We start from the raw sequence: 16,462 nt of genomic DNA, 5'->3' as shown, positions 1-16,462 counted from the left end.
CAATTTGTATCACACCTCTCGTGGGAAGCAAATCGGACCGACTTTTGGGGGAAAAGGGCTTGAGTATGTTTCCAATCCAGTCCACTGCACTCCAATCCCGTGAAACTTAGATTTTTAAAGCCACGAATAAAAAGTCCAAAAAAACCCAAAAAACAGACCCGGCAAGCAGTTTCAAGTAACAGTGCTGACAGTCCCAAGATTCCCCCAGAACTATTAATAAGCCACCAACCCAACTCCGACGCTCGCGCTAAAGTTGGATGACTGTGACATCACAAGGCCCACCCCGGGAGAAGGACGGGAACAAATCTCAGAGACAAAGAAAGATTGGGGTGGGGGGTACAAAAAGGGAGGGACAAATGGGATTTGGGTGGGGACAGAAAGGGAGGGGCACCCGGGGGGAGGCTCTTGGCCTGAGTTCCCTATATAGTCTGGATTGCGCCCACCGTTACTCAAAGGAGCATAGAGGGAGCGTCCCCTGCCAGCCGCGGCGGGGGCGGGGCCTAAGGGGCGGGGCTATGTGGAGCAGAGACGCGAAGCGGGATAGCGGAGAGTGGCCCTCTGGTGGGGCAATGGAGAAGCCGGGATCTCCGGGGGCTGCAGGCGGCCTCAATGGGGATTCCTCTGGAGAGGCAACCAGGGGAGTGCCAGGAGGCATCAGAGGAGTCGAGGCAGGCGCCGGGCTGCCCTCCGAAGTAGTCTTGTCTCAAGATTCTGGGCGTCCCTTACACTCTGGGGGGAATCCTAATTAGAAGCCCTGGTTCTAGCCGGCCCTCTGGGGTGGTAGCGGTTCACGGTTTCACGTCCAACCAGCATTCTGGGAAGGCTGTGGGCCACAGCCTTGCGTCCGGCACATACCCTGGCGGATTAAATACCCCCTTTCCTGGAACCTGTGTATCCGGGACGTCCAGCTTTGGGTCCGAGGGGCCTGGAGTGCACAACTCGGGATGCAGTCCGCGCTCCGGGTCAAATTGCTTGCAACCCCACAAACCCTCTGAGATCGGCCCCGTAGCATCCTAAAAACCAGCAGCTCCACCCTGATGCATAAATCCCCCAGTGCAGAAAAGTAAGGATCATAGCTCAGGTTGCAAGCAGCAAGGAGCCCGGAGGGAGGGGTTCTGGACACTGGCGGGGGCGGGGCCAAGAGGGAAGGGGCGGAGTCCTGAGAACTAAAACTGAGTAGGTGAAGGCAATTGAGTGAGAAATGTGAAGTTCCAAGCTTTTGGGAGAGCAGCAGGTACCGGATAAATTGTGGCTACATGGTACGTGGTTATCATTAGTTGTGGCCGCATCCCCAGCCTCCTACTCCTCTGGAACTGCAAGTGGGTAGAAGAAAAATGTTTTTGAATGAATGAAAGGATTAGGGAGAACTGTAAGGAGGGGGTCACTAGAAGGTTCCCTCCTCCCCTCCCCTCTTTTTTATGTTCCTTCCCCACCGCAGGAGAAAGTCTCAGCACTGGGATGAAATGAATATCATGGCCACCTACCACCCTGCTGACAAGGACTATGGATTTATGAAGGTGGATGAGCCCAGCACTCCCTACCACAGGTGCTGAGCCTTCAGCCCTAGCCCTTCAGTCCACACTCTCTTCCCTATGCAAAGGAGGGGAAGGGGGGCAGGCAGAGAGGCCTCAGGGACTGGATACTGCCCGATGGCGCCCTCTCTGCACTGCCTCCTCGCTCTTCTGCAGGCTTCAAGACAGTGATGAGAACCTGCTCACAGGGTCCTCCCACACAGTGACCCCTGAGGCACTAGCAGAGAGGTGAGAGTCCTGCCAGAGATCAGTGGGGATGTGGGGCATCTTTCTTCCTCCACTCCTGAACTTTGGGATCTGAGCCACTCTGCTTTTTGGCTCCCCAAATAGGGGGTACTACATTTCCCATCAGGCCAAGGCCAAGGTGGGAGAATCAGCCAGTTTGGTCCCATCTACCACCTGCCACAATTGTTTTCACCCTTCAGTATCCCCAAGACTCCCTCCCGCCTTCAGGTTTGCAACAACAGACAATTTCTGGCCCAAGGTCCTCCAGGGCAATAACAGAAGCTCCGGGTGGTCAGACAACTTTTCCAAAACACGTGAGATAAGGGGTGGGAACTGAATGGAAAGGGGAAGTGGAGTAAACCTTCAGCAAGAGCATGGCAGGAAAGCTGAGCTCTTAAACTGGCCCACAGACTCCAGTGATTTTGAGAAGCGCCGCAAGGCACACTACAGTGAAGGAAAGTTCCTCAAGACTCAGAAAAACCTGCCTTTGGGGAATAACAAGAACAGCAGTGAGGGTAGTGAAAGCTTGGGCAGTGGCGGTGGAGGTGTGATACTGGGCCCAGGGTTCAGGTCTGTGGAGAGAGGCTGGGCAGGAGGACTGGCCAGAGGAGTCGAAGATGAGATTGGCCTGGTGACCAGGAACCACATCTTAGAAGCCAAGGATTAGTAGCTATGGTGGGACCCCAGGGACTCAAGGGAATTGCAGTCCAAAGCCTTCTTCACCATAGCCTGTCTTTCTCAGTGGGCATGAATTGGCCAAGGGCCCTCTGCCTGAGGGGGAGGTAATGCTGGGAGGTGACTCCAGGGAAAACAGAGGGGCAGCTGGGGTGAGTGCCCCATAATCAGGGTAGTCCCCAGGGAAGTCTGGCTGGTGAGGAAGAACAGAAAACCCAAGAGACCTGTGGGGGACAGACAGGTCACTAAAGTTTTTCTAAAATGGAAGGAGGTAATAGAAGTAAGATGAGAACCTGGGGCTTGAGCTTCTCCCCTGTGGTGGGGGTCAGAGGGGACACCCAGGGGGCCTGTATACCCTAGGTGACCATAAGACTCAGATTAACTTGGATAACTCCTCAGATTCGTCTACCTTCAGAAATCAGTCCCCAGGTTCAGCCACCATCGTGTTGGACAAGGAGGTTGATCTGCAAAGAAAGGAGTATTATAGCAAAGGAAGATACCTGAGGTGCTGTCCTCACCCGGAGCTTGAGGAAGACACGGGAGATGAGCAGCAGAACAGTGAGAGCTGGGCCTGCTCAGCCTGGGGGCGGGAGGGCTGAGAACCAACAGACCGATGGGCGCCCAACCCTGATCCTGTGATGCTTCCAGGCTCTACAAGCTTGAATTGGATGAATGAGAATTCCATAAGAACTGAGGTCCGTTTGCTGGACCACACGGGAAGCCCCCTTCAGGATCACAGGCCATCAAGAACTCCCTGACAGTGACAGCGACACCATTGCAGCCTGGTAAGAGCACCAGGACACCATGTCACTGGGCCTGGCTCTTGGCAAGCTCCTATCTTTTCATACCAGTAGGTCAGCAACAGGTGCTATGGCCCTAACCACCCTGGAGTGAAAGGCCCATGTTGTACAGAGAGGAACGAGGGAGGGCCAGAAGTTGTTGGGACCTCCTCCATCTTGGCATCATATGCTAGTCCCAAGCCTCCTCCCCAACTTCTCTCTGCCACCTACCCCACTCCTGGTACTGCCTGTCTTCCAAAAAAATGGGTCCCAAGCAGTGTCTGGCTGGTGTCAGTGTCTGGCATCCAAGGGGCTGAACTCCAAAAGACCAGAAAGCTCAGAGAGGGAACCTGGTAGCAACCCAATCTCCCCAAATCAAAAAGGGTACAGATATGAATCTGGGCAAGGAGCAGGGGGCTGCTGCACTGGCTGTGGAGGGAGAGGGGCTAAGGGTAGGTCCTAGGGAGTCTGGGGTCACATCAACCAGACCTCATGCCTGCGCTAAGAAAACCACTCACCCAACCCCTTCTCTCCAGATGAATCCCTGCGGCTTTGATGGACTCAGGAGGAGGAACCAAAAAAAAACAGAAAATATAGCCAGCTGGAGATGGGGTGGGGGCCAACCTTCCCCTGCCACACCACCCTAGGGGAAGAAAATAAAGAGAAAAAGAACGGAGTCTGGGTGCTGTGAATTGGGGGCTCAGGCGGGACCTACTCAGTCATTGAAGAGAGGGGAGGAAGGGAAGTTCGCACACAGGAAACCACGAGCAACCAGAGCAGAGAAGAAAGCTCAAGAATAGTCTGGGGAACTGGAGTCACGAAGATCCTGAGTGTGAGAAGGCCCACCTGCAGCAGGATACCAATGATTGATTGATATGATTCAGTCAACCACAAATTCACTAATATCATTTTTAATTCTTACAACCTTGAAGGCAGAGGTGGTCATCCCCATCTTCCAGATTAGGAAACCCAAGGGATCAGAGAGCTTCCCCAGGGTCACGCAATCTCTAAGTGACCGAACCAGAATTTGAACCTGTAACTCAAACTCCCAGGCTCCCAAAACTCTACCACTAACGGAGAAAGAAGCGGAAAGAGGCTGGCCCCCAGTAGGAAGGTGACAACGGAGAGTCTGTAAGGGCGGGGCTGTGGCTTCTCTGATCTCAGGCCCCTCTCCTCTGCTCAGGCCCCGCCTCTGCCCCTCCCAGTACTGCCTGGAAGTGTGGGGTGAGAGCTTCTCCTAGGACACCCCTTTCCTTTGGGGAAAGAATTGTGACCCCCAGGCTCTACCCAGGAGAGAACCCTTTTCTCCTTCCTCCTCAACACCCCTCTGTGGGCAGAGAGCACCTCCATCGGCATCCCCACCTGCCTGGCCCCAGGGACCACTGACCTGAAGTGATCAAGCTGATATGACAGTCAAGCTGGATTTTGAGGAGTGTCTTAAGGACTCACCCCGCTTCCGGTAAGTGTGCGCAGGTCTGGGGGGCAGAGGAGAGGTGGTCTGACGCCCCCCAACACACACACACACACACACACACACACACACACCCTTCCCCAGGCCAGATGTCCTAACAGGAAGTGACTCTCAAAGGGACAAGATCAAGCTCCTGGGCCAAAGTAACACCTCTGCTATAAAACTCAGAGAGGGCCTCCAGTCTCTCACCCCTAGAGCTGGCATTCTATCCTCCCTCTCACTGGGACCCATGCCCCTCCCCCAGCACCTGCTCTGGGCGGTTAGCAACTTCCTGCCCTCACCACATCCACCCTTCTTCTACCCTTCCTGCTCTGGCCTGGGCCATAGTAACTCCCATGCTGTGTAGTGAGCGGGCAGAAGAGGGCTGGTGGGTGGACCTTTTTAACACACCAGCTTTTTCTGTCTCTGTCCTCCACTCCCTAACCCTGACCTGACCCTACCAAGGTGGGCAGACCAGATGGACCCAAACTATGTTCCCTTGACACCATCCTTCCTTTCCCAGAGCCAATATTGAGCTGGTGGAAGCCGAAGTGTCAGAATTGGAGACCCGACTGGAAAAGGTGACTCAGGATTAGATTAAAATGAGATGGGCAGAGCCAGAAAGAAAGCTGGAGACAGAGAATGAGTCCCAGGGATTAATGAATGCTAATCATGTGGGGGAGATATTTGGGGGCTGCAGAGAAGCAAACAGGTGGTTCCGTACCCTCAAGGAGCTTGGGATCTTGGAAAACAAGTCTCACTTGTGGACTTATCCTGTCATCTCTTGAGCTCTGCATGATGCCAACCCTGGCCTACTGGGTAGAACAAGATTATTTCTGCCCAGGGAGCCCACAGACTGACTGTGGAGAACAAACCAGTAAAACACCTAAATACAAGCTGTAAGGTCTTCCCTTGCCACTCTATAAAACAGCACATGCATGTGCATGCACAAACACCTACTCCCACTCTCTTATCTATTTTTCTCTACAGCGTTAATCTCAATCTGACGTTATATATTCACTTGCTGTATTAGTTTTCTATTGCTGTATAATCAGTTATTACACATTTAATGACTTAATACAGATTTGTGATCATAGTTCCAGTGGGTCGAGAGTTGGGGACAGCTAAGCTGGTCCTCTGCTCAGGGTCTCACAGGCTGCAATCAAGGTATTAGTTGAGGCTGCAGTCTCATCTGAGGCTCAGGATTTTCTTCCAAGCTCACAGGTTTTAGGACTCAGGCCCTCAACTCCTAGAGGCAACCAAGTTCCCTGCCATGTGGCCCTGTCCATAGACAGTTTACTTCATAGCACCTTGCTTCTTCAAGGCCAGCAGGAGAGTCTCCCTCATGTGTGCTGGCAAGATGGCGTCAATTTATATTGGAATGTAATCACAAGAGTGAATCCATCATCTTCACCATGTAGTGTGACCTAATTGTGGAAGTGCCATCAGTCGCCTTTGCCATATTCTGCTGGTTAGAAGCAGGTTGCAGGCTTCACTCATACTCAAGGGGTGAGGATTATGCAAGGGTAGGAATCCCTGGGGGTCACCTAAACATGTGTCTGTCATGCTGGTTTTGCTTTTTTTCTTTCTTGTGTACTTTTCCTCACTAGAATGTAACTGTTATGAGAGACTTTTATGTTTTGTCTTTGCTCTTCCATGGCCTGAAAGTTAGAGGATGACCAATATATACATATATTTTTAAAATTTTTTATTGATTGGTTTCAGAGAAAGGACGAGGGTTGAAAAGAAACATCGATTTGTTGTTCCACTTATTTCTGCATTCATTGGTTGACTCCTAGTTCCTATATGTGCCCTGACTGGGGATCGAACCTGTAACCTTGGTGTAATGGGACAACACTAACCGACTGAGCAACCTGGCCAGGGCCTACATATATATTTTACATATATATTAAAGTTTTTATTTGGGGTTAATTATAGATTCACAAGAAGTTGCAAAAACAGTCCAGGGAGGTCCCATGTACCCATCACCCAGCTGCCCCCAATGGCAGTATCTTACATAACTATGGTATACTACCCAAACCAGGAAATTGATATTGGCACAATGCAATGAACTGTCTATAGCCTTTTACATGGGTTTTACCTGTTTTGCATATATTCTTTAAAAATATATATTTGTATATAATTCAATGACACTTTGTCCTGTGTATAGATTCTTATAACCAGCATCACACTCAAAATACAAAACTCCTATCACCACAAAGAACTCTTTTTTACTACCCTTTGTAATGATACCCTCCTTGCCCTGTTCTAATCCATGATAACCACTCATCTATTCGCCATCTCTAGACTTCTGTCATTTCTAGAGTGTTATATAAGTGGAATCATGTAGTATGTGACTTTTCAAGATTGGCTTTTTCCTCCCACTCAGAATAATGTCCTTGAAGTTTATTCAAATTGTTGTATATTAATAGTATCAGTAGTTTATTATCAATAATTCATGCATGAATCATTCATTCCTTTGCATTGCTGTCTACCATTTTGTTGTATGGATGTATCAATTTGTCACTAATTCAGTGTTATGAAAGTTCCTTACTCGGACGTATTGGTGGAAGGAGGAGTGGATAAGGAAAAAACTCGATACTCAGTCCCCCAGCTCCACACAATGGAGTTGTGAGCATCTGGGTCCTTGTCCCTTGTCACAGACACCCCATGGGGACATCTGATGAGGTTTGAATGTGGCCAGTTTCCTGACCCTGCTTGCCACCTCAAACCTCATTTCCCTGAAGCCTTCACAAGCTCTGAAAAGTGTTTTTAATTTCAACAAAAGTTCGCTGGACCGAGCTGACAGGCTCCACGGTCACTTGCTACATCCCAGATACACTGACTCCAGCCAGAGCCAAGTGCTGTCACCTCAGGGGCAATGCAGTTCCTGCAGGTAACAAGGGCCAGGGGTCAGAAGACCTCACTTTGGCTTCTGACTCAGCCACCTGGCTCTCCCAGAGAGACCCTCCTTGAGCTAGTCACCTGACCCTTGTTTATCAAGCCTCCTTATTTGTCAATTGGGACCAGACAGATGGGCCTTAGGAGCCCCCTAGCATGCCATCTCTACCCAGACCCTTTGGCCTACTGACCAATTTATATTTATGAAGGAACATTCAATGAGCAAAGAGCGGGACAACTTCAGACAGTGAATATTGTAGAATTTACACCAACTAGGTGGAGCATTCATCCTGTGAGCCAGGCAGTGCTTGAGGATGGAGTTTCTGGGGAGCTCTGGATCCAAGCAGTTGGGGCAGGGCAGGTAGAGACATGTAGGAGTGGACAGAGAAAAATGTTTGGAGGTGAAGCTGACACTGGCTTTGGTGACAGGCTGGGAGGAATTTTGTTCCAGGGAAAGAGCAGTGGGAAGAAAGCAACAGAGATAAGAAATTACCAGGTTTGTGTTAGAAACTGTGAGAACTGAACTGGGCTGCGGGGACATATAGGCAAGGCTGTGAAGGAGGGCACAGCCCCAAGGAAGGGGCCAGGAAGTGGGACAGGAGTGGGGGTTGCCACCGACTCTGCTGGCACATGGCACGACTCCCTGTTGCCCTGTTGCTTCTCCTAGCTCCTCAAGCTGGGTAATGGCCTCCTGGAAAGTGGGCGCCATTACCTCGCTGCTGGCCGTGCCTTCATTGTCGGCATTTGTGATCTGGCCCGCCTGGGTCCACCAGAGCCCATGATGGCGGTATGTATAGGGCCGGGCCCAATTCATGGTGGGATGGGGTCTGAGGTGAGGAGAGATCCTGTGGAAGCCAGGGGAGGGTTGATCTGGAGTCTGCAGGTCTCAGGCCAGAGCGGGGCCGGTACTGCCATCTGAGACACAGCCATAGCAGGCTGAGTCTAAAAATGGGAGGGTCCTTGTTACCCCCATGCCTGGTACTCTCTCTCTGCCTCTTCTTGCCTAGGAGTGTCTGGACAAATTCACTCAGAGCCTGAGCCACAAACTGGACAGCCACTCGGTGAGCGGGGGTAGTTAGGGCAGCTGGGGGGAGCAAGGTTGTCTGTGATCCTGACCCCCATCTTCCAATTTTTGCTTCTCCTCAGGAGCTTCTAGATGCCACCCAGCACATGCTGCAGCAGCAAATCCACACTCTGGTCAAGGAGTGAGTGCTGTGCGGGAAACCAGTCCTCCAGCCCCTCCTATGACCACAGGGGCCTCCCGGAATGAAGCTGTGAGACGAGGGGGTTCTGGTGGCCTGAGTGCTGTCCCCATCCCAAGAACCTCCATGGAGTTCTGGCTGCATAGAGACTACCTGAAAGGCTATGAGTGGGCCTGCTAGTGGGACTTCTCTGTGAGGGACAGGTGGGTGTATCTGTGATTCTTTTTATCCCCCCACCCCCAGAGGTCTCCGGGGTTTCCGAGAGGCTCGTCGGGATTTCTGGAGAGGTGCTGAGAGCCTGGAGGCTGCTCTTACCCACAACGCAGAGGTCCCCAGGCGCCGAGTCCAGGAGGCAGAAGAGGCAGTGGCTGCTCTGAAGACAGCTCGAGCCGGGTACCGGGGACGGGCACTGGATTACGCTCTGCAGGTACCTACCCACACCAGACCCAGTAGCAGGGTTTCAATCCCCTCAAGGCTAGAGGGTCCCTGGTGTGCACTGGGAGGGGGCACTATGTTTTCAAGGCTGACCTGAGGTATTTTGGGACCCTCAGATCAATGTGATTGAGGACAAGAGGAAGTTTGACATCATGGAGTTTGTGAGTTGCAGGGGTGGTAAGGGCAAGGTGGGGAGAGCCTACTGATGGAGAACAGGGGGGGAAAGGGAAATGTTGAGGGCCCTACTCAGCTTCGCCCTGCCCACCTTGACCCCAGGTGCTGCGTTTGGTGGAGGCCCAGGCTACACATTTTGAGCAGGGCCACAAGGAGCTGAGCCAGCTGGCCCAGTATCGAAAGGAGCTGGGTGCCCAGGTAGGGCCCCATGAAACAAGCAGGCGGTAGAGGGTAGTGGGCTCTGGAGTGACTTTCCTGGCCTAGTTCAAGGAAGCTCGGGCCATCTGAGATGCCCCTCCTATGCCCAGTTGCACCAGCTGGTCTTGAATTCAGCTAGAGAGAAGAGGGACATGGAGCAAAGACACGTGCTGCTGAAACAAAAGGTGAGGGTGGGGGCTGCTGGAGGGGGACAGGTGGGCATGGGGCCTCGCTTTCTGCTCACAGAGTTGCCCTTTGACTTCTATGCCCTCAGGAACTGGGTGGGGAGGAGCCAGAGCCAAGCCTAAAGGAGGGACCTGGTGGCCTGGTCATGGAAGGACATCTCTTCAAACGGGCCAGCAATGCATTTAAGACCTGGAGCAGGTGAAGAGTGGATACCCCAATCAGCCAAACACATTCGATTAAATATTTTTTGAGTGGTTATAGTATGCTAAGCACAACAAAGAAAAAGACAAAACCTCTGCCTTCAGAAAGCTTACATTCCATCAGCAAAGACAGATGATAATATAATAATTAAGTAAATGTTATGTTAGTATGCATTACGTTGGAAGGTACGAATGCCAGGGGAGAAAAATAACAAAGTAAGGGATGTGGGTACCTGAGGAGGGGTTGCGTTTTTAAATAGAGTGGTCAGAGTAAGCCTCCCAATAAGGTGACTTCTGAGTGAATACTTAAAGGACTTCTGAGGGAAGAATGTTCTAGGCAGAAGGAGGAGCCAGTGCCAAGGCCCTGAGGAACCTGGAGTGTTAGGAGGAACAGAGGAAGCTATGGGTGCGGACAGAGGAAGGGAGGACGAAGTGGTAGCAAATGAAATTGGAACAAATAGGGGTCTGAATTATGATAGGACCTTGTCGGCTTCTGTAGGGACTTGAGCTCCACTCTGAGGGAAATGGGGAGCCATTGCAGGGTGTGGGCAGGATGGTGATCTGCTCAGACTTGACTCCTTCCCCTTCTAGGGCCCCTTCTAGCCCATATGGGGTCTTTGTGCAATTAGATCCCATACAGGCTTCTTCCCCAAGACACTGAGCCCCTCCCCCAAGATTCTGCCATCTGTCAAAAAAAAAAAAATGTAGCAGTGGATTTATTTCATTAGAAAAAGTATTTTAGTGTCATCTGCTAGAAAGTTGTCTTCATAAATATATCAAATATGGTTTGTCCAAGATGTGAATAGTATCCCCTAGACAGTCTGCACAGCTGTCCACCCTCCTCTGGAACATCTCATGGGACTATCAGCCCAGGGCTCTCTCCTCTCAACAAGATCCTTATGGGGCAAAGGACACAGACTCTCTGCTGTCCCTGTCCCAGCCTTACCCTGATGCTGCCCATGTCCAAACTCTGCTTCCACCTCCTCCAGACGCTGGTTTACTATTCAGAGCAACCAACTGGTTTATCAGAAGAAGTACAAGGTGGGTAGCCTGGGTGCTGGAGGCCTGGGTCCAGGGAAACTCAGCCCTTGCTGCACCTGGCTGGACATCTGCATCTGCCCCATATCACCTTCCCCTGACAGGACCCTGTGACTGTGGTGGTGGATGACCTTCGTCTCTGCACGGTGAAGCTCTGCCCCGACTCAGAAAGGCGGTTCTGCTTTGAGGTGGTATCTCCCAGCAAGTGAGTGTAATCCCCAGCGGTGATGCTCTAATATCTCTAAATCTTTACCAGCTGGAAAGGTAGAGCCAGTTACAGAGGCATCCCTGGAGCAGAGGCCTGGAGACCCCACATGCAGCCCCAGGCATTAACCCTTTGGTGGCTGGATTGTGGGGCAGCCTGGGGGGAGGGTATAGGGTGACATGGGTGTTTCGAAGGATATGACCTATTGGTGCAGACATATTTCAGTAGGACTGGTACCAGTTGAATACGAGCTGAATGTCAGTCTGTCCATCCTGCCGCAGGCTCCCCAGGCCTCAGACCCTGCCCTGCTCTCCGACCCCTTTCCCGCCCAGGTCCTGTCTCCTGCAGGCTGACTCAGAGCGCCTCCTGCAGTTGTGGATCAGTGCTGTGCAGAGCAGCATTGCCACAGCCTTCAACCAGGCTCACCTTGATGATAGCCCCCGGGGTCCAGGCCAGGTACCTTCACATGGGCCAGGCTTCCCAGGGAGATGGGACATCCCTTCCCCTAGGCCCCATAGCCATTCTTCCTTCTTCTGTCTGCCCCAGGGCTCAGGACACCTGGTCATGGGCTCTGCTGCCACCCTGGGCTCTGGAGGAATGACCAGGGGAAGGGAGCCTGTCGGAGTGGGGCACGTGGCAGCCCAGGTGCAGGGTGTGGATGGCAATGCCCAGTGCTGCGACTGCCGGGAACCAGCCCCTGAGTGGGCTAGCATCAACCTTGGTGTCACCCTCTGCATTCAGTGCTCCGGCATCCACAGGTCACTCTCCAAGGCCCCAAGCATGGGCCCCATTCCTTCTGGGTGCAGTGGAGGGGGGAACCAAGAGAAAGCCCATCACACAGGCTCCTCCTTTCTCCCTCTGCCCTGGCTTCCTCCCTTAGATTCTGGCTGTCACTGGGCAGATCTGGGCTGAGCCTGTGGGGCACAGGTGGGGGTGGGCCCAGCCTCTCAGTGTCCTGGGACAGACAGGGTTGGGGGACACCCAGAGTAATTTATTGGCTTCATTGGAGGAGATGTGGGGTCAGGGCTGCTGAGGATGGGTGAGCCAGCGAAGAGCAGAGAGAGAAGATGCTGTGAGGCCTTAGCAAGTCTGTACGGCCCTCACCCTGAGTCAGTCTGGTAGAAGAAGGGAAGGGGAATGGTAGAAAGAGTTGTCTAGGCCAAAACACCAAGAAAGAAGGGAGATGAATGGAGGGGTGAGGCCCTTAAAATGAAATGTAGCAGAAGAAGGGAGAGGGGACAATGAATAGACAGGATCCTGCCAGATGTAGGTCAAGGCTACATGGCCCAGCTACCCTGCTGCCTCCTGGCCCAGTGCCTCTGCATGGCCCCCTTGCAGGATCTTGTCTTAAAGTCTTTCTAGGAGCAGCGGCTGCTCCCCCAGCTGCTGCCTCATATGGGGTCTGACTTCCACTCTGGCCCTCCAGGAGCCTTGGAGTTCACTTCTCCAAAGTCCGGTCTCTGACACTTGACTCGTGGGAGCCGGAACTAGTGAAGGTGACTTGGGGGTGTTATGAAAAGTGGCGGGTAGGGTGGGGTGAGGACAGGGCTGCAGAGCCCTAAGGGCTCAGGTGCTGTCCCGACCCTGCCTGACTGTCTGCCTCTGCCTCTGTGCCTGAAGCTGATGTGCGAGCTGGGAAACGTAGTCATTAACCAGATCTATGAGGCCCGTGTGGAGGCCATGGCAGTGAAGAAGCCAGGGCCCAGCTGCTCCCGGTGAGGCTGTGGGGAGGGGCTGGGGCTGCCCTCTTTGCAGGGAGGGAGGAGGGCCTGAAACGGTAGGAGGGAAGACTGTCCCCCTTTTCCCCCCTCCAGGCAGGAGAAGGAGGCCTGGATTCATGCCAAATATGTGGAGAAGAAGTTCCTGACCAAGCTTCCTGAGATTCGAGGGCGAAGAGGTGGCCGAGGGCCCCCAAGGGGGCAGCCTCCTCTGCCCCCAAAGCCTTCCATTAAGCCTCGGCCAGGGAGCTTCAGATCCAAGCCAGGTATAGGGTTGGTTGGGCATTCATTGTGCACCTGCTGTGTGCTCAGCACTATGCCAAACCTGGTGGGGAGTTTCAGAGTATAAGGCCCAGGTCTTCCCTTTGAGAATGTTGGAGAAGCCAGACCACACCCAGCACTGGTTTTCAAAGGTAAGAGTTCTAGGGGTTATAGTGAAGGAGCATGGGGCTGGGAGTAGGCAGGGAGGCTATGTAAGGGTGTCAACCGCATGAGAAAAGTTAGATGTCAGGATGGGCTAGGGTCCCCAAAGCCCTCTGAAGGTGGGTGTGAGTTTAGCTAGGGCAGAGGAAGCCAAGAGAGCTGAGGTGGAGCTTCAGTGAGTCAACTCACCCACAAAATCCCAGGCCAACCAGGGCGGTTAGACAAGAAGAGGCAAATCGATAATTTCTAGCCCTAGGGGCCCTGCACACATACTCACACACACACCTCCACTTCCCACCACAGTCCCCAGAATCTTGAAGGCCTCCCCACAATTGAGAAGTGACCTACCCCATTACAGCATCAGGGGACTTTGCTGAGGATTTTCTTCCCAGACTCAAAGCTGATTCCCCCTAACAGGGCCACCCTCTGATGACCTGGGCAGCCTGCACCCTGGGGCCCTGCTGTTTCGAGCTGCTGGGCATCCTCCATCCCTCCCCACCATGGCTGATGCCCTCGCCCATGGAGCTGATGTCAACTGGGTCAACACGGCTCGGGAAAATGCCACGCCACTGATCCAGGCCACAGCTGCTGTGAGGGTCTTGCCAACCTCCCCACCCCACCCTAAAGCTCCTCCTCTTCTTCCCGACTCCTGACTTTCTTACCACTCCCCACTCCCCACAAGGGAGTGATAACCAATAGACTGTTTGCTATGAGTGTGTGATTTGGACGGAGACAACCTGGGTTTGAATCCAGGCTCTCACCACTTTTAGTTAGAACCTCTCTGTGCCTCAGTTTCCTCATCTGTAAAATAGGGATCCCATACTTCATTAGGTTGCACTGTGGATGTAGTGTACGGATACATGCAAAGAGCTAGAGCAGAGCCTGACACCTAGCAGTATCCCTAACCTCCTGATCCCATACCCCACCCTCTGAACTGACCCCCCTCTAAAAATCTATAAATCTGCCTCTAAAGATGCCACTCTCTCCCCATTTTCCACTTCTCAATGCAGAATTCTCTTCTGGCCTGTGAGTTTCTCCTCCAGAATGGGGCAAATGTGAACCAAGCAGACAGCCATGGCCGGGGCCCACTGCACCACGCAACCATCCTTGGACACACTGGGTAGCAGTGGTGGTGATGATGGCCTTGGGGAGGAAGGTTCCAGACAAGGTGAGCTGCTGACTAAATCTGGCTGTCGTCTCTAGCCTGGCCTGCCTGTTCTTGAAACGGGGAGCTGACCTTGGAGCTCAGGACTCTGAAGGCAGAGACCCTCTGACCATCGCCATGGAAACAGCCAATGCTGACATCGTCACCCTGTAAGGATGCCTGAAGGGCTGGGCTAGTGCTAGCATCTTTCACATGGGTGTGGCTACTGCCAAGAGCCCAACTTGCCCAGGAAGGCCTGGGGAAGGGAGGGGTCAGCTCTTGGACCAGGCAATAAACAGGATGCTCCAGGTGCTGCCTAGGGTGTGGAGCAGGAAAGGGGTGGGCAGGGTCCAAGGATGGTGAGCTCATCCTTAGTCATCATTCATCAACATTGTTGTCAGGGGATCTTTTAAGCACTAGTCCCTGGGCAAACTGATGAACAAACAACCCAACTCAAAAGATGGGACGTTGGGTGGGACATGGTGTGTGTGAGGAGATTGTCATTCATTCCTTAATTTCCTCCCCTTTAGGCTTCGATTGGCAAAGATGAGAGAGGTCGAAGCTGCCCTGGGCCAGGCAGGTAAACTACCTCCCCACCCCACCCTCACCAGGCCCATCAAGGTAACTCAGGGCTTCTGGCCCCTGGTGACCTGTACCCCTCGTGTCCAGCTTCATTGATTAAATCTATTTTTAAAAATAATAGAAAGGGAGAGAAACATCATGTGTAAGAGATCCATTGATTGGTGGTCTCTCCCACTCCCCCAGCTGCAGACCTGGCCCGCAACCCAGGCATGTGCCCTGACTGGGAATCGAACCAGCTACCTTTCGATTTGCAGGCTGATGATCAAGCCACTGAGCCACACCAGCCAGGGCTAAGTCTATTATTTATTCAACAAATACATATGAATTGGGCCTCTCCCAAATGCCAGCGCCTCAAAACAAAGAAAAGGCAAGGGCTGTGCTCTGATAGTTCAGGTGTTTCCTTCACCTATGATCTTACCAGGCCCGCCACTCTGTCCCCAGCGTACTCTCCTAAGCTAGGGGCCCAGCTGCCCAGGCTCCTAGTCCTTCCTCCCTCCCCTCCCCTCCCCTCAGGAGACGAGACGTATCTAGACATATTCCGTGACTTCTCGCTCATGGCATCGGACGACCCGGAGAAGCTGAGCCGGCGTGCTCATGACCTCCACACGCTCTGATTCCAGGCCTTCGATGTCTTGCGCCCCCCACCCTTCCAACCTGCCAGCCTGTGGCCATTAAAGCCTTCGTGCTTAGCTCTTCCCTTCATAGTTCACTTCTTGGGCACCACCGCCGGCCCGCAGGGTGTTGGGCCCTATGGCTCCCGGGATGCGGAATGGATGGGAGTTGTCGAGCTGGAGTCACATGAGGGGCGACTCACAGGGAGCGAAGTGGAAGCTGCGGCCTCAGCCCTAGCACCGGGCGGCCCTGGGGCGGGTCTCTTGGACTCGGGGTGCTCGGCCAGACCCTTCGGGCCAAGGAAAGGCTGCTCCGTGGGCTGGGGCCGGCCTTCCCTAAAGGGGAGCTGGCGTCGAGCCGGGATGGAGAGGCTGGCTCGGCCACCCCGGCCCAGAAGCATTCCCGGAATGCGGTGGCTCAGCACCCGCCCCCTCCGGAACTGCAGACAGGAGAGAGGAGGGCAGTGCCTGTCCCCAGGCCGTGGAAGGCCTAGTCTCTGTTTTCTCAGAGTGGCGGGACCGGGGACTCCTGTGCCCGCTGAGCTGCAGACGTGAGGTCAGGCACACCTGAGACCGGCTGGGCGGTCGCGGTCACACCCGGGGCAAAGCGACGCGACGCGACGCAACGCGCCGCGCCGGAGTCACCCTCCGGACCCCTCCCCCGCAGGCATCCCGGTCCAGCCCGTCCTCCCAGCGTCTCCAGTTCGCCACTCTCAGCTCCCACCTCCACCCCAGCCGTGCGTGCCCCGCGGGGGCGGTGGGCGGGCGCCACGGGGGCGGGGCT

General features: G+C 53.6%; 1 protein-coding gene and 1 pseudogene across 1 annotated transcript; both read left to right on the top strand.

The window, feature by feature from the left end:
- The first annotated feature begins 569 nt into the window (after positions 1 to 569).
- Positions 570 to 3,190, top strand: LOC149997701 (uncharacterized; annotated as a pseudogene).
- Positions 3,191 to 4,411: 1,221 nt separating this feature from the next.
- Positions 4,412 to 15,763, top strand: ACAP1 (ArfGAP with coiled-coil, ankyrin repeat and PH domains 1). Its single transcript, XM_090292926.1, has 22 exons — positions 4,412 to 4,670; positions 5,185 to 5,242; positions 8,230 to 8,349; positions 8,570 to 8,623; positions 8,709 to 8,767; positions 9,008 to 9,191; positions 9,316 to 9,360; positions 9,476 to 9,571; positions 9,682 to 9,756; positions 9,846 to 9,955; positions 10,947 to 10,998; positions 11,100 to 11,200; positions 11,533 to 11,656; positions 11,747 to 11,958; positions 12,627 to 12,696; positions 12,821 to 12,915; positions 13,015 to 13,184; positions 13,759 to 13,931; positions 14,352 to 14,461; positions 14,545 to 14,655; positions 15,016 to 15,065; positions 15,581 to 15,763. The coding sequence occupies exons 1-22, from the start codon at positions 4,618 to 4,620 to the stop codon at positions 15,679 to 15,681; spliced, it is 2,223 nt and encodes a 740-aa protein (XP_090149052.1). The 5' UTR covers positions 4,412 to 4,617; the 3' UTR covers positions 15,682 to 15,763.
- The last annotated feature ends 699 nt before the right edge of the window (positions 15,764 to 16,462 follow it).

This window comes from Furipterus horrens, unplaced genomic scaffold (genome assembly GCF_987537825.1).
Source record: "Furipterus horrens unplaced genomic scaffold, mFurHor1.1.pri manual_scaffold_11, whole genome shotgun sequence".
Classification (NCBI taxonomy): Eukaryota; Metazoa; Chordata; class Mammalia; order Chiroptera; family Furipteridae; genus Furipterus; species Furipterus horrens.
This window is presented reverse-complemented; position numbering and strand designations above follow the sequence as displayed.

What these genes read in the sequence shown, in the direction of transcription:
- ACAP1 (XM_090292926.1), top strand. Translation starts at nt 4,618, where the DNA reads ATGACAGTCAAGCTGGATTTTGAGGAGTGTCTTAAGGACTCACCCCGC. An exon ending in CCAGGGCCCAGCTGCTCCCG is followed by an intron (nt 12,916 to 13,014) that starts GTGAGGCTGTGG and finishes TCCCCCCTCCAG; the next exon opens with GCAGGAGAAGGAGGCCTGGA. An exon ending in ACCATCCTTGGACACACTGG is followed by an intron (nt 14,462 to 14,544) that starts GTAGCAGTGGTG and finishes TGTCGTCTCTAG; the next exon opens with CCTGGCCTGCCTGTTCTTGA.